The sequence below is a fragment of the Diceros bicornis genome, chromosome 38 (genome assembly GCF_020826845.1).
Source record: "Diceros bicornis minor isolate mBicDic1 chromosome 38, mDicBic1.mat.cur, whole genome shotgun sequence".
NCBI classification, from domain to species: Eukaryota; Metazoa; Chordata; class Mammalia; order Perissodactyla; family Rhinocerotidae; genus Diceros; species Diceros bicornis.
Genome location: NC_080777.1, coordinates 17,011,421 through 17,035,162, shown reverse-complemented (window position 1 = coordinate 17,035,162; position 23,742 = coordinate 17,011,421). Strand labels below are relative to the sequence as shown.

Sequence of the window (23,742 nt, the reverse complement as noted above, 5' to 3'; positions counted from 1 at the left end):
GTTCTTTCTGAATAGCTAAATTGTTATTCTATGCTTAAGCTCATTTGGGAGATAATTCAATAATGCACTTTTCCAACTAGAGTTAATTTAATGTTGCTTAACGCTAAGAATAAAACAAAAAAAAAAGTATTAAAACTGGGAACAATGTATTTTAAAAGACATTCATATTTATGTTGTCTTAATGTCATATAACCTTTTAAAGAGCTCCCTACATCCTCAGTCCCAGCCAGCAATACTCAGCGCTTATCATCAAAAGCAATTAAAACAAATTCTTATAACTGAATGCATTTTCCATAACAATTTAAGATTATGAAACTATCACCCTCACCTCATGAAGAATATTAAGAATACTCTAAATTTAAATAAATAGCCAGAAACACCTGTAGCCAGAGGAGTCAGGTCATAGACCCTAGCCCTGCCACTTGATTAAATGACCTTGGGCAAGCTCTCCTGTGTTCTCTAGTTTCCATTTCACTTTGTAAACTGGAGTTAATAACCTTGCAGTGTATAATGTCCCAGGATTTTTGTAAGAATTAAGTCAAATAATGCGTGTGACAATCACTGGGTAAGATGTAATATATGACACAAATGAAGTTATTATAAAAATGATGCCCAAAGCTGTATTTAGGAAGACAAATCCAGAAGTTATGTAAAGGCTGCATTGAACGGGGAGTGACAGCATGGAGTCACACAATGAAGAGGTCACGTCAACAGTCCACTTGAAAATAAACGTAAATCCTGAGCAAGGTTGATGGTAGAGGAAGTGGAAACACAGATGATTTACAAAATGCTCTGTGAAGGTTGAATCATCCAGCTTTGTGGAGTGAGTGGATATGGATACTCTGGTGTTGGGGAAGAGATATCAAAGATCTTCCAAAAATTTTAAGACTTAATCCTGTTTAAAACTCTTCAGTGATTTGCCATGCAACTGGCCTATGCTTACCATTCCAGATTCACCTTCTGAGATTTCTACTCCCATTTATATTCCAGTCATAATCAAAGGCTTGCCTGTGGTTCCCGTATATTCCATGATATTTCATGCCTCCATGACTTTGATATTTGTTAACCCTGTTCTGGAATGCCTCACCCCATCCTTTTCCTTTTCTCCTCCTTTCTATACGCTAAACTCAATTCATCTTTTAAAACTCTACGCCCAAGTCACTTTCTCCAGAAAGTCTTTCCCTTGCTTCTCTCTCAAATAGAGTTATCATATCCTCCTACATGCTAAGTCTTTTCTTTATTGATTCACTTGTCACACTGACTGGTTGACAAGAAGAGTCCAAGATTCTCTGAAACCTGGTTAACTAATAACTGTGCCTGTTAGGAAGCTATTATCTCTCAGCTATAAACCTGCCCTTCTATATTTGGCTTTATGATAGTGGAGCCAGGACTCTGCAATCCATGTTTCTGCTTTACCAGCTGACTCTATGTTGGGCTTTGCCAATAGGGGGCCCCAGAGGCAGATCAGAAAGCTGAAAGGAAGAAGGAACCGGCTCCTTCCTATTTGCTTCTTGTTTGCTTGTTGATTATGTGAGCATCTCTCCAGCAAGGATCCTTCACCTGGGAAGTAGCAGATCCTTCCTCCTTAGGAGCAAATGATTCAAGTATGAGATTTTTCCAACCTTGGAAAATCAGCTTCATCTCATGCCTCCTCCCCCAGACACTTGCACCAGCTGGCAGGTGCCCCCTCCTCAGACATCTGGGTCTCAGAATCACGGGTGCTTCCCTCTAAGTTTCTAAGTTTTAATAATTCCAGCTGCTTCCTTTTGTTCCCTTGATCCTAAGGATAGCAGCTGTTTCCTACAGTTGCTGCGTCCGTAGTATCTTAGAGTTGTCTTTTCATCCTTTCAGTCACCTAGTTAACAAATTTAACCAGTTACTAATTATTTATACTTTCTGTTAAAAAAACTGGTGTGTTTTCTTTTTCTTAAGCAGCCCTTGATGGCTACAGAAAGTGATGATGATATTCATAGAAAGAGGGAAATTGGAAAATCATAAAAAGGGTGATGATAGATTTGCATCTGGACTTACTGAATTTATTATTTTGTCTTTATCACACCATATTACATATTGATTGTAAAAAGTAATTAGAAAATACAGATGAGCAAAAACACAAGTATTTAAAAGAATCATCCATAACCTATCTCTGGGGGTTAGCACTGTTAACTTTTTCTTGGTGTTCAACATTCTAGACATTTTTCATGCACATGTAAATGTAAAAAATATTCTATATATTTAAAGAAAAACAGGATCATACTAGGCATATGTTTTGTATTCTGATTCTTTTATTATCATGACCCTCTTTCTTCGTCCTTAAACATACATCTAGAACTGCCAGATGTGTCTTCCTAAAGCATGGCTATGGATGGTATAGCTAAGATAACTTCTTATTTTTATCATGCTTTATAGTATGTATACAGCACTTTCACAAAAAATTATTTCATTTAATTTTTATAAAATTCTAGGAGGTTAATTATTCTCTATGTTTATTAACGTAAATGTACATAAAAATGGAAGCTTAGGGAACATAGTGACTTGCCCAAGGTCACATAACTAGTAAGTGGCAGACCCAGGACCTGGAAGTCATATCTTCTGACTACAAATGCTGTGCTCTGTCCACGCTATCACATTGTTTCCCTGTTTCACCCCATATCTGCAATGGCTCACATCGCTTCCAAATAAAAAACCTAACCTCCTTAGCTTGGTATTTAAAAGTCTTTCAAAATCTACCACTAAGTGGATCTTCTAAATTCCCCCTACAAATAACAAAGGCTCCAGCCAAGCCTGACCATTAGTCCAGCCCTATATCTACAGTATTGGGAATTATGCTTATTCTATAATTTTACTCACCTGAGATGTCTTTGCCATCAGGCTCTGCTTGTTAAAATTCTATCTACCACAAATGAAACAGAATACAAATTCCTGAAGTGGATCAGATGACACATGGGAATTTTGTATATGGCATTTCAAATCAGTGAAGTATAAAATAATGTTGACATATTAGTTTTTTTCCAAAATGAATGCCTAGATTTCTTGTCTCATTTCTTATAACAAAATTAAGTCTATATTTAGATATAAGGAAATAAAAGTGCTGGAAGAAATAATTGATATGTTATTTTTTACATGATCACTAAAGGCAGAATTTCCTTAATATACAAAGAGGATAGAAAAATCAATAAGAAACAACCCACAATAAAATGGTCTAAGGATATATGATATCTTATACACACACACATAGCAAATAAATTTTTGAAATAAGTGAAGAACCTCACTTATAATGACCAAAATTTTAATTAAAACAATAATATGCCACTTAAAATATTGAACTGGCAAAGATTTGAAAGATTGATAAGACCTAGTATTGATAAGAGTTTTCAGAATCAGAAATTCTTATATACCATTTTTGGAACACAATTTAGCAATCTCTAAAAATTTAAAATGCATGAAAGTTTGACCCCACACTTTTAGTACTAAGAATAATCCTCCATATGCTTATTTTAAGGATGGTTTTGGAGAATTGCTGTTGTAATGAAAACTTGGAAATCACCTATTTTGCCATCAGTAGGAGACTGGTTAAATAATGTATGATACATACCCATATAATAAAATATTGTTGAGTAATTAAAAGAAAAGAGGTATGTTGTGTATATATATATCCAAATGCTCAAAGAAAATTGCATAACAGTGTGAACAATATGATTCCTTCTATGTAAAGAAAACTATAAAGAGAAAACATCAATGTAATATATTAAAATTAAAGTAGTTAATTTCTGTTGATGGGAATTATATATGCCACGGGTAAGTCATAAAGAAGGGATAAATAACTTTGATAATATTTTGTACTGTTAAAACTTTATTCTAACAAGTGTATTTCCAGTTTAAATAGCCATTAAATTTTTATTTTGTAAGGCCAAGTCCCAATGACATCAACTTCATGAAGTCTTCCATGAATATTCCAGACAGAAATAATCCTGCTCTCCTGTAAATTTTCTGGTAAATATTTATGTTTCTCACATTGTACAGCTCTGTCTGATGGTTTGCTTAGTTTAGCTTATATCTCCTACTATAGTAAAGATCATTGGTAATAGGGCTCAGATCTCACAGTAGATATTAACATGTCTCTCTCTCTCTCTCTTACCTATCTATATCTATCATCTATCTTTGCATATCCACATCCATACCTATCTTTCCACATAACACAAATTGATTATGTGAAAACTCCTTCACTTTTGAGTCACTGCCCCTTTTTCTTAGTTTACTCAGTCAACTTAATTATCTATTCTAGAAAATTACTATTTTCAGTTCCCTGGTTAGAATACTCTTCATATCATCCATCCTTGCAAACTATCTCAGATTCTATCCTTAAAACCTTACTGAATACTCAGAAGGAGGCTCATCATTTGTTTCCATTTTTACAGTGTTTAGAGGGTGTTTGTGTATATTTTTGTCTTTTACTGCACATTGATCAAATCTTTTTATTTATTTAAAGAGACAGCTTATGAGAATAAAACCCCGTGCAATTTTGTCTCTATTATAATGGAAGATCCTAATGTGAGATCATTTTATTACATATTTTGTAAAGTTCTAAGAAAACATGTTTGGTGGATTTGGGAGATGAAAGTTGGATTTCGTAGATGGATTTTGCCATTTACAAGGTTACAGATATAAGATAAAGGAAGAATACTGGAGAATCTTTATGTAAACCAAACTTACCATGAAGAGACAGAAAAGGCCCAAGATGGCCTGTCTATACTTGTCAATAAACAGTTTGCAAAACACTAACATAAGTGTTTTCTTTATTGTAGGAAATCATCTCTTTCATAACTCATGTGTAGTCAACAAAATAGCCTAAATAAAATATCAAATGAACTGGTAAACTAAAGAGAAGAAATCACATTAATAGTCTTGTCCTTATTACATAATTTTTTTTTTTTAAATCATAAACATCTTATCTCTTTATTAGAGCAGACACTTTTTAACAGGATGGTATTTAGAGGCACTATTTAAACAATAGAAGAGAATTACTGAAGGGAAATGATTTGGAGGGTTGGAGAGAACAGAGTAACAAGCATTTTCAAAACGAAATTGACAAACTGGCTTCCCGAAATTTAATGAAACTATCTGCATAGGCCAAACCCCGTCTTTGGTTTGAGCTAAATGTATTTCCTTTGGTGGCAATAGAAGAAAGAGGAGGCAAATGATGAAGCAGAAATTACATGCCATACCCTCCCCAGAAATACTGCAGGCTTGCGGCTGCAACGATAGAATGGGCTCTACAGAGTCCCAGGATGAAAAAGAACTATGTGTCTACATTCTATTTCTATCCTTACAAATTTCTGATTTTTTTGCAGCTATCTAAGAAAAATTTGATATTGTTGTTGTCTAAGCACATTTAAACTTCAACTGAAATAACTGCCAAGTGATTCATGCCTATGTAGGTGAATATAACGATTGTATCTGGAGCCCCAGTGCGCCATTTTCATTTCACTTTAAATAAAAAACAAAATGTATCTATGTCAGTCAGTGCCCTTCTGCTGTACTCAGAGGTATCAAACAGGCTACAATTATGATTGTGAAGTGATTGTGTCACACTGGAGGAAGGTTTATTGCTTTTGAGTCTGCTAGGCAGTAACACATTCTGTTTCATATTACTCTTTATATCATTGTTTGGCTGTGACTAGAATAATCAAATGCCATCAAATGCTGTCAAATTCAATTTACAGTATTTTTCATTGAAGCGGGCTTTCTGCATTATATTTCCTGTTTTCCCTCTCTATAGCTGCCATGGAATAGACACTGTAATCATGAGCTTTATTTACAAAACCAACAGAGTGAAGCCACGTCCTGGTCTCTAACAGATACTTTATTTCCCTTTATTCAGAATAGGAATTTGATGTGCTTTTCTCATACAATTAGCATTAAGTAGATGAAAGAAAACTATTCCAAGAGGATGGGCATTTTAGAGTCTGCACTAATGTGCTTAGCGTAAAATGTAAATTCACATTACCCATTTTTACATGTTCATGTGTATTTGAATCAGAAATATTATTCTTCAAATTAATGTTTGCTGAGAAGAAATTTGGCTTGCTCATTTTTGGCAATGTCATGTACATAACCAGCAATGCAATAATACTTTCTCCTTTCATAATTTTCCTACATATCCTTAGCTCATCACTGAAGATTGATCTGAATCAAAGAGTTTCGATATCCGAAGTTGTAAAAGGAGCCTAAATTAAGTTTCCCGATGTGTCCAGGGTGTAGGTCCAAACAAGGGAAGCGGGGAAGGGGCTGCTGGAGAGACTAATAAAGGATAGAGAAGTGGGGATGAGGAGCTGAGAAAAATGTGTTGTGCTTTGTATGCCTGATATAAACACATGATTTTCGGAATGGGGTTTCAATCTGCAAATCCCTTCCATCTGTCTTAGATAGCATCTTTTCTGTCGTAGCGCTATGGTCTGAATCACTGTACCCCCACCCCCACATTCATGTGTTGAAATCCTAACCTCCAAGTTGATGGTATTAGGAGGTGGGGCCTTTGGGAGGTGATTAGCTCATGAGAGTGGATTCCTCATGAATGAGATTAGTGCTCCTACGAAAGAGACCCCATGGAGCTCCCTCACCACTTCCATCATGTGAGGACACAGTGAGAAGATGGCTGTCTATGAACCAGGAAGTGAATCCTCACCAGACACGGAATCTGCCAGCACCTTAAAGCCTCCAGAACTGTGAGAAATAATTGTTGTTTATAAGCCATGCAGTCTGTGGTATTTTTGTTATAGCAGCTCTAATGGGCTAAGACAGACAGCAGGCTCTCAGTTGACAGGGTCTCTGTCCCTTGACTCAGTTTTTGTTTTACCTTCTTTTTCCCTCCTCTCCCTCTTTCTCCCTCCCCCACAGTCTCTGTCTTACTTTCTGTCTGTCTGTCTCTCTCCTCTCTTTCTCTCTCTCTCTTTCTCTCCTTCCTTCCCTCCCTTTTTTTCTTTCCCTCCCTCCCTCCCTCCTCCTCTTCATAATTCATTATTTATTTAAAGAAAACATTAATTTAAAGCATATCCATGTTGATCAGGTGAAGACTGGATTGGGGATCACAATACCCTTCAAACCAAAATGCCCATGGTCTCTCTCCTCACTCTCTCTCTTCTCTCCCTCTCCCCTCTCTCTGTGCTTCTTTTCTTCATTTTAGGCGGATCCATTTAATACATTCTGCACATCATGGTGAAAAGAAGTTCCACTGGCACCCTCTAGCCAGCTGAGTGGAAACTCCTTAAAACATAAGGGGAGCTGCAGAGATGAGCGTCTTTCTGCATATGAAAAGCACCACCTTTTGAGGATGAGAAAAAACCTTTCAACCATCCACAGAACAGGTGATGGGGATGGGAAATAGTAGAATTCTCATCCCAGACCTGATTCCTCCTCTGCAATGACTGTGTTCTCTTGGCCAGTGAGCCTCTAGAGGATGGTTCCTCCACTTCATCCAACAAAGAGGGCTTATGTGGACTATGAGGTCTGGTCTTTCAAACAGGTCCAGACAAAAATGTTACATGGTAGTTGTGGCCTTTTTCCTAAGATAATATGTAAATGTTTCTAGCACCAATTTTAGTCCCCACTAGGTGCTTCAAAAGTCATGAATTCCCATTTATTTTTTTATGGAAATAGAAAATGTGTTTGGTTCTACAGTCCTGGAATAGTACATATTCTCACATAATTAAAAATAATAGTAATAGTCAATGTTACCTGTGAATAAAGTAGTTGGTGATGACTCCATTTGGTTTTTTAGGTGGCATCCATTGAACCTCTATGCAAGCTGATCCCAGTGCCTTAAGAACAGGAGAATTCAGATCCATTGGGGCTGCTTCATGTGTTCTGACAAACACCCTATTGCTAACTCCACAACTTCCTTGAAAAAAAATCGAGATCTTTAGTAACTTATCAAGTAGGGAAAAGAGTTACATATGCATATAGAAGGGCAAAGATACCATGAAAACCATTTTATCTGAACTTATTTATACACATATTTTAGACTAGTACTATAAATCTCTACAGAATTTGAATATTTGAATAGGGAATCATTTTTGGAAAATCCATTAGTTAACTCCCTACTTCTACAGGCATAGACAATAAAGCTTATGCTTGTCTTAACAGAGGTTTCTCTAGTTTAGTGCAGTCATTCTGGCCAGAAAGTGATAATGTGCTTGAATTTCATAAGTGTGTGTGTGAGACGTGCACCTCTTGTATGCTCTAAGTAATATCTTATTTTTGCCAATATTTTAAAATAATGACCGTCTGTCAACACATGGGAATCAAACAATTAATTTGAAGGATATTGTATCTTCATAGCATAGTTTTAGGGAAATAGAGATGCAGAAGTTGATTTTTGCATTTAAATCAAGAAAACATTAACTTAAAGCTATTTCCATGTTAATTAGCAGAAGACTGGATGAGGGAAAGCAATATCCTTCAAAACAAAATGCCTTGGTCTGGTTTGTAGAGAGAAGTTTGCAAACTGACTCACAATTTCAGAGAGGAAGCATAGCAAAATTACACATCCCTAGTCCTAACCAACTCTATGGGCACTAGTACTCACTTGGAAACAGAAGTTCCTAAGGATATGTAATACAGGAGTTCCAACTCTATGTTAAGTATGATATTGGTAAATTTCTTTAATCTAAGGTGAAGCAATTTGTTTTGTACACCCATATGAGTTACATCTTGTCTTCTCTTAGCAACTGGGTGTTATACATTATATAATATTTGGAGGGGTGAAGGGAATGAGAGAGGCTCTTCCTTAAGACCACATAGATAGATGGTGATTTCATTGACCACTAGCCTACGTCATGAAACTCAAGGGGACAGTTTATGTACATGAGATAGGATTCAGGGAAGCACTGTAAAATATGTAAGATTCATTTAAGTATAACTCAACTTCTAAATAATATCTCCCTTCCCACCACCCCCCTCCTTAATAAAACTTAAATAGAACCAAGGTGAGTACATTTTCTATGAAATTTTTGTAATATCCATTTTGTTTTATATTACCTATGATTCCTTTATGCGATCGAGGTGTTTTTCTTTTAAAGTGCCTTATAAAACAAGACTTTGCAAAACCACCATTTTAATATATTTAAATATTCATGATTTAATGTGCAGAAATGCATAACGTTTCACTCAATGCCAAGCTCTGATTTTTCTGGGTAAACAGTCCAGTACAAATAAGAAATGAAATGTTAGTCTTTGTATTTGAATTGAGAATCTATTCCTTTTCAATGAAATTGTTTTTTTATAAAATACTTTTCTATAAAAGCCCAGGACAAGTGTCTGAAAGACTTTCACCATTTTGACATGCTTGTATCCTTATCTCATACTGTGTGAATGGAGCCAAATTTTCCAGAAGGGTGGACTGATGACAACCAACAGAGGAGGTCAGAGGTGCTATACTTCCAGCATTGAGTAGGACATTGTACTCCACAGGCATTTTGGGAACAAGGATCCCTTTAAAGAGAGAGAGAGTAAAAACATATATGTATGCTATACAGCATGGTCAACAAATGTTTGTCTTTTAAGAAAAATGTATATTTAAAATTTTATAACTTAAAGGTATATCATTCCTTAATATAGCAATTAATAACTGCATAAAACTTAAGTTGGAAAATATTAGAAAGCATATTCTAAAAGTATGAAATGAGTGTCACCCATTTTCAGAAACAAATGAAGTATAATAATTTTATTCAAAGATACACTCTATGGCCAAATAAAAACAAAGGCATGTTTCACTTCTTAAAAAATACAAGGCAATTAGAAATGGTGTCATATATTTTTCCAGGGTTACTTACTCTTAAAGTACATAAAAAAACCCCACCAGTTTTGCTTGTGACAATAATTTTTCTGTATGCATTGTGTATGCATCCAGTCTGACACGGATCCTTGACATAATAGCCCATAAACTATCCAAATCACAGTCTATCTAGAGAATTCCCAGTGCATTAATTATTGAGCCAGGACAGTCCACTCTGTCAGTGAGACTTACAGACCTAAATATATATGAAATTTGGTTTAAAAATGTCATTTTCATAATACTTTCTAAAAAAAGAAGGTCTTGTCATTTTAGCCTCTTCATATAACTAAATGTCTGTGAGTTTTATTTGATTCTGAACAACATGTGCACTTTTTCAAGAAGAAGATATGAGCCTTGAATAAAGAATATAATGGAGTTTCCCACTAAATTTTCTCAGTGATCTGATAGCTTATAACATTTTGGGGTTTGATTACTTACCTTTGTAGTACTTAAATAAGTTTATCTTTGCTATAGAAACAATGACATCTACAGCACAGAACTCAACAAGCCATGAGAGATGAAGTCTAAAGAATGAAATGTGGTTTTGCTTTTTGTAGATACAATCCCAACGCATAAAGGGGAGAAGAGCCTGTACAAACCAGAGATGCTTAGGATTTTGTGCAGGATAGATGAAAATAAGGAGTCTCTGAAGGAAATATTGATCATAGTCAGCAGGACTGACCAACTGTTTCCTTTGGAAAGGTGCTAGATTGTGCTGGACCCGGACAGAGAATTTTTCTTTTAAATTGAGAGCATCCTATTAAACTATCTGCTGCATTGGTCCTAATAGCTTAAATTGTTGTTATTCTAACATTGATTCCTAAATTCTTTTCTCTGGCCTTATATCTCTCCCGAATTCCAGGTTGGTATTTTAACAGCTTACTTCACAGAGACCTCAATCTCAGCAGGTCCCAAACAGAATTACTATATTGTCCACTCCCAAACCTGTTCTTCTTCTTGGATGTACTCTCTCTATTTTCTTATGATGGAGGTTTTAGAGTAAGTCTCTTAGAGAAGATTCTACTTTCTTCACTCTCAAACTCAAGTGACCACTAAATTTTATCAATTATTTCTTCAAGAAATTTGGGCTTTATATATAATCAGCAACAAGGAGACTTTGTAGGTGCTAACCTGCTCTAACCCATATTTTAGGAAGGTGAGACTGCTGGCGGGCAAATATTGGATTGAAAACACAAGAGACAGGAGGTAGGGATACCAGTTCGAAAGTCTTTGCATGGTTGCACCAATAACACAAACGAGCAGAGCCATTTCATTGCAGTCCTGTTTTACGCCAGGCAGCATATATTATTTCATTTAATACCACTAGGATGTTGACTTTATAAAGTCAGGGACTTTGTCCTCTTCCCCAATGTAGTTCCAATTCCTAGACTTGAGCACAAAATCTCAGCTCAATAAATGTTGGTTGGTTGAATCGATGAATGACGCCTCAGGACAATACTGTAAGGTAAATATTATTACTTTTTTTTTTTTTTTGGTGAGTAAGATTCACCCTAAGATTGCCAATATTCCTCTTTTTGCATGAGGAAGATTGTCCCTGAGTCAACAGCTGTGCCAATCTTCCTCTATTTCATATGTGGGATGCTGCCACAACATGGCTTGATGAATGGTGTGTAGGTCCACGTCCAGGAGTCGAATCCATGAACCCCAGGCTGCCAAAGTGGAGTGCACGAACTTAATGCCACTGGGCAGGCCCGATTTTACCATTTTTTCAAAGATGAGAAAACCAAGCCCCAGAGGATCAAGTAACTTGTTCCAGATTTCACATTGATTAATTGGAGCAGACAGATCTGAACTCAGGCCCATCTGATACCAAAGCTTATTCATCTATATTTATGCTCTCTCTTAGGAATGGAGACTTGGATTAGGGCAACTGGGGGAAAAAAATGGAAGGATAATTCTGAGAGAACATGTGTAGACAGGCAGAACAGGTCTTGGAGACTCCTTAGATGCAGGGGGAAAAAGTGAGGAGGGATTAGAATCACCACTGATGGAACAAAATTATAGGTGAACATTTCAAGTTCTGAAGAGCAGTTTCCCCAAACTGAGATACACATACCCTGGACGTTTGTGGACTTGTGTCAAAGTATTTCCAGAGACAAGGACAAACATGGTACCTCTTTCTGGAATATCAGTTCCACTTGTAAAATTTGGGAAACACATAACTTCCCTGACCGAGCAAGAGAAACCAGCAGAATCACACTTTTCCTTGTTCACAAAAATTTGGTACAGGTTTTTCTTCCTAAAAAGCCCAACACTAGAAAATTATACATGTACCGAGTGATTACAACTTTCGCTAGCCAGTTGTTTTAACTCTATAGTGACCACAGAGTGAACTAACCATACGACAGCAGGAAAAGTTTATGTGGACATAACTAGTGTGTTGAACAAGTACAAATACCATTCCTGATGCAATCAAAACACAATTTTAGTGGCTCACTATTGCTTTAAAATGAATTCATTGTGCATCAACGGGTGAATGGATAAAGAGGATGTGGTATGTATACACAATGGAATACTACTCAGCCATAGAAAAGGACAAAATGGCGCCATTTGCGGCAACATGGATGGACCTCGAGGGTATCATGCTAAGTCAAATAAGTCAGACAGAGAAAGACAAACACCATATGATTTCACTCATACGTGGAAGGAAAGCAAACACATAGATAAGGAGAACAGATTAGTGGTTACCAGAGAAGGGGTTGGGGTAGGAGGGTGAAAGGGATAAAGGGGCACATATAAATGCTGATGGATAAAAACTAGACTATTGGTGGTAAACACGATGCAGTCTATACAGAAACTGAAATATGATAACATACACCTGAAATCACACAATGTTATAAACCAATACCACCTCAATAAAACAACCAAAAAAAAAAGAATTCACTGTGGGTAATCTTCTGCAGACACAGGATGAAAAGTTGGCTGGGCCCATGATGTTTCTGCCCAGTCTCAGGTAATAGACATTTCTACGTTATTTTTTTCCATGAAGAAAAAAGATATCATGACAAAGATTAATGCCTAGAAAATTTAAATAAATTCATTTGTCTCTTTAGTGGTATAGCTAAACAAACGGGCTTATTTAGAAGATATTCTTCGAGGCCCGATTTTCAACTGCAAGATAAAGCTGGGACTGTTTTTACTGCTCCCAACAAGACTGCTGTAATTAAAATGAAGTGTGAGAGTCGGATGAAGGGAGTTGATTATAGGGATCATCTGAGACTCTCCGTTCATTAATGGATGAGGAAAACCTAAGAACTGTATTAGAGGTAAAACAAAGAGTAATATAACCAGGCTTTTTTTTTTCCTACTAAAAAAAAAAACTCTTTGGAGATTATTGCTTGAGGCAGTAAAAGAGATTGAAGAGTGAACCAGGGACCCTCTCAGTTTGCAATCTGACCTTTCAGTAGGAAGATATGCGTATGGAAATTTCCATCCAGAGTATCTTAGAATGTCACAGCATTCCACCTAACATTTTGGGCATTTGTCCTTCTTGTTACCCTGACTTAGTCTGTGAAGCAGTGGGAAAAAGGTTGCTGTTTGTCCCCACATATTTATGATAAAATGAAGAGAGTAAGAATTGCCTGGACATTGAACATGTTTTGGGGTCAGCTGTTTTCAGATTAAGCTAATATGCTAAAATATAACAACATATTACTCTTTAGCCAAAGAGATTAGTAGAAAACATTCCTCTGATGATAAATTATACATTACATTATTTTTTGGATGAAGACAAACACATCGGAATACAATGCCAATTTGCATGAATCTTTTTCTTTTTCTGAGGAAGATTAACCCTGAGTTAACTTCTGTGCCCATCTTCCCCTATTTTTTATATATAGGTCACCACCACAGCACAGCTGATGAGTGGTATAGATTTGCGCCCAAGATCCGAACCAGTGAACCTGGGCCATTGAAGCGGGCTGTGCCGAACTTAACCACTACTCCATGGGGCTGGCCCCATGCATGGATTTTTAAGATAAAAAGCAAGGCCTTAAAGAAATTGCAAACTTATGGTGAATGCTTCAGGTTGTTTCCAGACCTCTTGGATGACACATTCATTCTGTCTCCTCTGTTCCTAGGGTAGATCTTGTAGAAAAGTGTGACAAACACACATTTGAAAAATACGCCACCATTCTTAATGTACTAGACAAACCACAGAATAGAGTCCAACAGATGAAAACCCTCCTCTGTCCTTTTTTGTCTCTCGTAAATTACCCAATCCCTATGAATATCAGTCTCTTCATCTGTAAAATGATGATACTAGTAGCCACCTCATAAAGAGCTATAAAGATTAAATTAGAAAATGCATGGAAAGCATTTTAGTACATTCTAGTAACACAGAAAGTGCTGAGTAAATGATAGACATCTCTACAAAACAAAATGAAAGGGAACAAAAAGGAAAAACAGCCCACGACTATGATACTGTTATCATGTGCCCTCAAATACTTCAACCCTTTTTTGCTGAGGAAGACTTGCCTTGAGCTAACATCTGTTGCCAATCTTCCTCTTTTCGCTTGAGGAAGATTCACCCTGAGCTAACATCCATGCCAATCTTCCTTTATTTTGTATGTGGGTTCCCACCGCAGCATAGCCACCGATGAGTGGTGTAGGTCCGCGCCGGGGATCCAAACCCGTGAACTTGGGCCACCGAGGTGGAGCACACCAAACTTAACCACTATACCATGGGGCTGGCCCCTGAACCCACCTTTTATATAAACTTGCTATTCCAATTACAAATAAATGTTACATTCATTTAAGGAAATATCTTTATAACAATATTTTGTTATCTGCTTTTATGTTTTATGTATACTTGGATGTGATCAAGGGTTGTATTCCTATGAAGATATCCTAGTTTTCATTCTCAGCAGTAATTTAGAGCAGTCTTCTCTTCACTTCATCTGAGGTTGCACTTTACTATATATCTTCAGTCTGTACCCATTGGTCTGCTTCCAGTAACTTCTCTGCTTAAAAGGACAGGACTCCTAGGGGATCAGGGGAACAAAATTGCACTTTTCAAATATAGACACAATCTTTATCTAGGTTTAAATATGGCTAGTCAAAGCATGAACCTGGAAAATGTATTTTTCACGTCTTGGTTAATCGGAAATACATGTCCTTTACATAGGTCTGTGAGGTGTTGAAACAGAAAACGCTCCTTGAAGCTGAGACCATATCAAATGGTGACACGCATTTAGGAAAGAGGGCCCTCTCTGCTGTCATAATTTACAGGACTGTGACATGAAGGCCTCCTGTGTTCCTGCCAACCCTCTACCAACTGCAAGGAGTCTGAAGCGACCTAGCCCCCTGGTATTCTGATGGCTAAATGAAATGAAATGGGCATATTTGTTAAAGTCGGCTGGGAAGCCACACGACTTGGCTAGTTCTCGAGTTCCTAAATTTATGTCAGAGCAAGAGGAGCAGGGGAAGCAGAAGTGACCCAATTTACCCTAAGTGCAAATGGCAGTTTTGTTATTTGGTGTCCGAGTTACCAGTCGCACACTGACAAGCTGCCATAACACATTTTCTTGTTCGCTAAAGAACAAGGATTTCGTTGGTTAATATTCCTTGCAATGCTCCTTTTCATAATTTACAACAACTAGATGCTGATAGGTTATTTAACATTTATGAAGTTAAGATGTAATCAGAAAAAGCCTGATTATCTTTACAAATAAAAAAGTTAAATTATTCCACCTTTTTTTTTTTTTTCCGGTGGCTTCATTTCACAGCAGGTGCATACTTTACAATGGTACGAGTCAATCAAAAAACTCTTTTTCTAAATCTTTTTTTAGGAGCTGGAGCAGGAACAATTCTAAGAGGAAAGCTATTCATTCGGTTTGATAGCCACATTTGATCAAAACGCTGGTTGTGCTTAACATAATGCTTTTAACAAAGCCGAAATTCTGCTTTGTGTAGGTAGGGGTGTCTCGTTTATGTCTTTTTGGAGGTGTGGAAGTGAAACAGGACCCTCTTAAACGTACATCCATACCAATTGTATAGAAATTTTACATAGTTTGTATAATAGTTATCATTTTATGCTCTTTCTACCCTACCAGATAGTAGGGTTCTTGACAGAAGGGACAATGTCTCATTCTTCTTTTATTTTTGGTTTTGTGAGGAAGACTAGCCCTGAGCTAACAACTGTTGCCAATCCTCCTCTTTTTGCTGAGGAAGATTGGCCCTGGGCTAACATCTGTGCCCATCTTCCTCTACTTTATATGGGATGCTGCCACAGCATGGCTTGTCAAGCAGTGCATCGGTGTGCACCTGGGATCCGAACCCATGAACCCGGGGCCGCCGAAGTGGAGAGTGCGAACTTAACCACTGTGCCACTGGGCCGGCCCCATCATTCTTCTTTATAACTCTCAGGGTATCTAGCATCATGCCTTGCCCCTGAGTGGGGCTCAGTAAACATTTTCATGTTAGTTAAAATAAATGGGTGAATTAATCTATCCAAAGGCAAATGAATTACAACCTGTGAAGTTTTAAGCTACAAATAAAATGACTCTACTGGGTTACTAAAGGGACTGCCCTCGAATTACTTTGTCCTCATTCATATTTGCTATGTCTGTAGCAAAGTTATTTTTTAGCTTTTGAACTGGATCATAGTAGAACTCAGAAAAAAATCATCAGCTTTCTGCATTGTTTAGGTAGAAAAATAGTGTGAAAATATAGCACAGTGGTTTTGATGATGGAATTTGGAGTCAGATCCATTGTTGGTTGGCTCTGACACCCATGTGATGAATAACCTGGAGAAAATAGCTTATAACATCTAAATTGACTTTTCTTCTTAGTAAAATGGGGTAAATAATGGGACATACTACATTGTTATAAGCATTAAATGAGATACAGGTTAATCTCTTCAAAAAATGCCTACCACATATTGGAACTCAATAAAGTAAGATAAATTTATTAAACACCAAAAGCAAAAGCAACAAAAGCAAAACTCAACAAATGGAACTACATCAAACTAAAAAGTTTCTGCACAGCAAAGGAAACCATCAACAAAATGAAGAGGCAACCTATGGAATGGAAGAAAATACTTGCAAATCACATATATGATAAGGGGTTAATATCTAAAATATACAAGGAAATCACACAACTCTATAGCAAAAAAACAAATAACCCAATTAAAACATAGACAAAGGACCTGAATAGACATTTTCCCAAAGAAGATATACAAATGGCCAACAGGTACATGAAAAGATGCTCAGCATCCCTAATCATCAGGGAAATGCAAATCAAAAGCACAATGAGATATCACTTCACACCTGTTAGGATGGCTGTCATCAAAAAGAGAAGAGGTAACAAATGCTGGTGAGGATGTGGAGAAAAAGGAACCCGGTGCACTGTTGGTGGGAATGTAAACCAGTGCAGCCACCATGGAAAACAGTATGGAGGCTCCTCAAGAAATTAAAAATAGAACTACCATATGATCCAATAATGCCACTTCTGGGTATATACCCAAAGGAAATGAAATCACTATCTCAAAGAAATATCTGCACTCCTATGTTCATTGTAGCATTATTCACAATAGCCAAGACTTAGAAATAACATAAGTGCCCATCAGAGGATGAATGGATAAAGATGATGTGGTATAGTTACACAATAGAATACTACTCAGCTATAAAAAATGATGAAATCTTGCCATTTGCAGCAACACATATGGACCTTGAGAGTATTATGCTAAGCGAAATAAGTCAGACAAAGAAAGTCAAATACCACATGATCTCACTCATAAATAGAAGATAAAAACAACTAGAACAAACACACACAAAGATACAGAGATTAGATTGGTGGTTACCAGCGGGGAGCGAGGAGGGTGAAAAGGGTGACTGGGCACATGTGTATGGTGATGGATGGTAATTAGTCTTTGGATGGTGAACATGATGTAGTCTACACAGAAATCAAAATATAATGATGCACACCTGAAATTTATATGTTATAAATCAATGTTACCTCAATAAAAAAATGAAGGAAATCCTGCTATTGGTGACAACATGGATGAACCTAGAGGGCATTATGCTAAGTGAAATATGTAGCCAGACAAAGAAAAACAAATACTATATGGTATCCACCTATACGTGGAGTCTTAAAAAAAAAGGTCTAACTCATAGAAACAGAGTAGAATGGTAGTTGTCAGGGTCTGGGGGTGGGGGAAATGGGGAGAGGTTGGTAAAATGGTACAAACTTTCAGTTATAAGAGGAATACAGTTTGAGGGTCTAATGTATAACATGATGACTATAGTTGATAGTACTTTATTGTATAATTCAAATTTGTTAAGAGAGTAGAACTTAAGTGTTCTCACCAAAAATGGTAAATATGTGAGATGGATGTGTTAATTAACACGATGGTAGGAATCCTTTCACCACGAATATGTATATCAAATCATCATTTTGTACACTTTAAATGAATTACTATTTTATTTGTCAGTTATCCCTCAATAAAGCTGAAAAAAGATAAATGTATTAATATGCAAAATAAAACATAAATCACTGAAATGAGTTTTATATTTTCTTCTGAAACTCACCACTGCTTCTCACTTGGTTGCTGCACTTATAAGTTAAGAAAACTGAAACAATTGTCAATGTTGAATCATTCCAATTAATGCAACGTGAATTTCTGAGACAGCTTAATGATGATTTTGACTTTAAATGGATAGTATCTGATCTAATACCCTGTAGTGGATGAGCTAACTAAAAACCAAGATGCCTGCTCTCTGTAGAGAGGCCATATTGTGGCTAGCTACCCTTTAATCAAAAGCTTGATTAATAAAAAGCATTTATATTCCTAAGCAATATTAATTGAAATGATTTCTCAGTAGAAGAATTGTTTCAATTCTTTTCTTTAATGGACTAAGAGATAAATGTGAAAGGAAATGCACCAGTATTTCAATATTACGCATCACACCTAAATAACTCACCATCTTTAGTGGGGAAAAGGATGTGATGAATGCAAAGACGTCGTTAATTAGAACACGATTAAGGGCTAGGATAGTTCAAAATATAGTCATTGTCTTGATAAATTAGAAGGCTCATTATTACCTTCAGAGTTTAAATAATTTTGAATGTTTTGATTCTCAAACAGTAGGAATATCTATCTTCATTCCTACTCTGAGTAAACCATTTATGTTCCATGAAGTATGTACTTCCTCATTTTCTATAATTTTTCGCCCCTTAAGGTAACCTATATCTTTGTTCTCTTTAATATGAATGTGTAAGTCCTGACCCAAGGTTCAGAGCTGTTAAAGGTGAGAAGAAATGTTTAGGAATAAACTAACCTGGTTTACATTGTCTTTAGATTCGAATAATAACGCCAGCATCTATCCACTAATCCACAGGGCACACTAATATTATACGTGCTATTTCACCGACTTCACATAATAGCAGTGCAAGGTAGGCGTTTAATATCTCCTTTTACAGATGAAAAACCTGACGTTCAGAGACATTGTGCAACTTGCCCAAGGCCACAGGGAAACTAAGGGTCAGGGGTGGGGGGCCCGTTCCACATAGAAACCAATATATCCTTTTCTAAAATAGGTGAAAAAAATTATGCATCCATAAGACAACATACTGTCTTTGGAAAATACACGTGTTTGTCTTTAAAGAAGAAATATGTATCTGTGTGTATGTGTTTGTTTGTGTGTGTGTGTGTAGGGTTGAGTAAGTGTGGAGGGAGGGGTGGGCTTCTATAGGAAATCAAGTGTTTGAATAATTTTAAACAGCAGGAAATCCAAAATTTATTTATATTTGCCTAAATGATAAATTTCAGAAGCTTCCTCACTGTTCGTTTCTCCATTAATTCATCAAACATTTTATAAGGATATGTTGTTGGCATATCATCTGATTTGGAGGTACAAATGATATACAAAAGAATAGAAATCTTGATTTTCTAGAGCTCGGAGTGTTTTGATAATCTTACCACTGACATTTATCAGGTAATAATGAGATAAAGTGAACCAGGATTTCCTGGGAGAGAGAATGTCTACCAAGGCTTTAAAATAGTCTTTGAATAATCTCTTTGTAGATGTTCAAGAAATGACACTTTCCCTCTCCCTCCTAATTAAAATCTCTCTGCACCTGGAATCTAGTCTTGCTAAGTCGTGTCTATTCCTTCTGGATTTTTGGATGGGTAGGCAAGACTTTTGGTTACTAGTTCCTTCATGCCTCAGGAGATAACTATTGCCAGACGGATAGTTTCCCTTCATGGACTTGTCGCTTTCCACAATTAATTGTTCTCTTCTTGACATGCCCAGCAAAAAACATTTTTCTCCCACAATTATTTGGTTTTCATCAACACCTAGCACTGTTTCTTGGCCCTCTGGGCTACTATTTCAAAAAGCATAGTTGCTCCATCACAAATCTGAAAGACTTCGGGCAATAAATGAGAAGTTTGATTTGGATTTAAGACTGAAGCCAAAGAGGAAGGAATTGCTCTTATAGGGCAGTTGTAGAGAGTAGGCGTGAATTTGAATCTTGGCTTTGCTGGGTGACTTTGACTATATTATATGACTTCTTCGAGATTCAAATTTCTTATCTTCATGTGGTGACAATGCTATTACTTGTCTCCCAGGGTTTGCATGAGAATTAACCAAGCTAAGGCAAGGAAAGTGCTTATTAAAGTGTTTGGCACATGTTAGGAATTTTACAGATGGAAAATATAAACAAGTAATATTAATGCATATATATAACATTTGGCATCAGTATCACAAATTACTCTTCCCCTGAATATTTTCACATAATCCCTGGACCTCACTCCCTTTACTGGTAAGATTTATAAACATGTACTAAGACTTAGTTTATAGATAGCATTGAAATAAGAATTTATATACCGAAAACCCACCTAATTGCCTAGGTGAGTTCCTGTTGCCAAGCAACCACATAGACTTTTTTCTCCCAGCAACTTACCTGTGTAATGTTACTCTGTTCATACCCACCACAAACCAAAATAGTGTATGTTAATTTAACCACTTTTTTGGCTTTGGACAGTCAAGAGAAACTAGTTTGATTCATGTTTTCAGAGAATTGTTGTAATTGGCTACTTTTGCTTGGTGCATGTGATCCATGGTTACTAAACTTGGAGCATATTGAAATCATCTGGGGAGTTTGAAGAAAGATCTAGATTCTTTGACTCCATCCTGGGAGATTTTTATTCAGTAAACTTGGGGCTGATAATCTGTCCTTGCACAAGTTTTCCAGGTGATTCTAATGTTCATTCAGGTTTGGGGACTACAGGTATGGACTGTTTTGCCCATTTTTCAGCTCTGCCTATGATGTAGTCACTTTGTAATGGCAGGGGAGTATGACGAATACCTAGAAAGCTCTTGATTATGAGCAAATAAACAATCTCCGGTTATAACAAGTTTGTTTTCTTTCTGTTTAAAATATATATTTGTGACTATTCAGGAACAGAAAAATGTTTTTATTATCCAAATCAAAACACAGCATGAGGTACTTTCCAATAAAATCAACTGTGGATTATACACAAGTCAAAATCATCTGCCTCTTTACTGAGTTGAAAATCTTCTAGGCACCAGGAAAAAAGTTTAATTTAAGATTTTAATCTTTCCATATATTACAGAGTTTCTGTAATGGATTTTGTGCATCTGAAACTAAAAGATTGACAGGTCTGGATATTATAGATTTATTAACCATTGGTTACATGGTCAGAGTTAGTGTGGAAAGCATTTCTACAATATCTCCTGGACTGGACTAGAATGAACTATTTCTACAAAGCCCGAGGTAGGCAAGAATTAAGGTTACATTAAAAAGGCAAAAGTTGTTTTTTATTTCACAGTGATTCTTTTCTGAATGGAAACATGATACCGTAAACACAAAAATATGATGTGGAACTCAAAGAAAAAAATGATAAAATGCTGGGAAATTTAAAAGAAGTCCTAAAAATTGCTAAGCTAATCCTGCAGTATGCAATTTTATCATTTTGAAAATGGGGGCCTTGGAACCTAGCAAATGTTCGAGCAAATACATTTTAAAAATGAATAATTAAGGGCAAAGATAATTGTCTGAAAATCATCATCATTATCTGTAGAATATTATACAGACCAGATAATGTGTGCAAACTATCTCATTTAATATACATAATACTTCATTTAATATAAATTACCTCATTTAATCTTTACAACCCTACACATATGTGTACTATGTCCATTTTATAGATGGAGATAACTGAGACTTAGAGAGAAAAACTCACTTCTTTAAGGTCAGCTAATAGGTGGCACCACTGGGATATGAATCCTGGTTTTCTCATTCATCTTACTTTCATTGGCTTGAAAGAAAGATGTTTCCAAATCCTTACTGAGTTCGAAGCCTGCAGATTAGCAATGGCAATTTATGTATGTAATGTTAAAATGACAGGTAATTTTGGAACTTCCTGGTCACATGGCTAGGAAATCTTCAACTTGGCTTACCATCCTGGACTTTCCCTTATTGCTCTCTGAGAATTTGGATTGTAGAAGACCCTGGTCTGAATTGAGTAATCATCAGTCAACAGGCTGAATCTGGTCTCAGAACGGCTCTATTCTGCCTCATTTTACTTTGTGGCACAAAAACACCACAGAATTATAAAAATGCCAGGGAGAAATGTGCTAAAAGGTTGCAAGATTATGCTATTCCATGAAAGTAGAATGGATGGACGTTGAGGGTATTATGCAAAGCGAAATAAGTCAGAGGGAGAAGGTCAAATACCATGTGATCTCACTCATTAAGAAGTAGATAATAACAACAACAAACAAACACATAGAGACAGAGATTGGATTGGCGGTTACCAGAAGGGAAGCGGGGAGGGAGGAGGGTGAAAGGGAGAATTAGGCACATGTGTGTGGTGATGGGTTGTAATTAGTATTTTGGTGGTGAACATGACGTAATCTACGCAGAAATAGAAGTATAATGATGTACACCTGAAATTTATACAATGTTATAAACCAATGTTACTGCAATAAACAAAAAATAAAAAAAAAGAAATCAATTCTGTAAAGGGATATGTAAATTTGCCTATTTTCCAAAGCAGAAGATTTGTGTTTTCTTCCATTGAAATTAAGAACAGAATTCAAGAATATCTATGCTTCTAACACTTGAAAGATTACAGCATTTTATGACACATGCTGGCACTCTTAATTATTCCTTTATGTTTTATTTAATTTAATATGTTGCATATTTATTTTAAAACAAAGATGGATGGAATGATTTATATTTAATATCTTAGAGCAAGTTAAATTTTTCTTTGCTTATAAAGCTCTTGAGAGATTTTTCTCCTGTGAATTTGACCAAAAAAAGACCCTTTGTCTTTAATCTTAGATTACGGCATCAGAAGGATGTTGGTTTATGAGAATTTAAGATTTATATATTATGCCCTTATGTTATCTTTATGACTACATGAACTGTTTTGATTGAGATTGTTCAATTCAATGAAAAATACATCTTTGCTAATTATTTTATGGAATGGATCTGCTGATGGCCAAAATGGCTGTTAACCAATTATTTTCAGTTCCATGTTGAACTATGGCTAAAGTTATTCTGACGGAAACAATAGAGATCTGTTTCAATTTCATCTTAAAACTAGACATTAAAAATAAAATCACATATCTTTGAAGTGCATTTAACACCTTCATAAGTTTTAAATTTTACTGAAACAAAACCTCCATATGTCCCTTATGTTAAAAGACAGAGCAAGCAGATTTCACTCGAATCCTTACTCCACAGTGTTAATGCAATCAGAATTTTACCTGAAGATGATGCTTACATCAAAATATAATAAATAAATAATAAAATAATAAAAATAATATATAAATAATATAATATTATATATATAAATATAATATATAAATAATATAAAAATAAAATAATAAAAAATAAAAACCACAAAAGGAACCCAC

The 23,742-nt window shown here is 36.1% G+C and overlaps 1 protein-coding gene across 1 annotated transcript in view; it reads right to left on the bottom strand.

Moving 5' to 3' along the window:
- The window catches only part of USH2A (usherin), a 747,185-nt gene that overhangs the window by 96,434 nt on the left and 627,009 nt on the right, over positions 1-23,742 (bottom strand). The window contains exons 58-59 of the mRNA XM_058533703.1: positions 9,331-9,489; positions 7,735-7,897 (exon numbers count right to left, since the gene is read on the bottom strand). Coding sequence (XP_058389686.1) covers positions 7,735-7,897; positions 9,331-9,489 — 322 coding nt within the window. The remainder of the gene's footprint in view (positions 1-7,734; positions 7,898-9,330; positions 9,490-23,742) is intronic.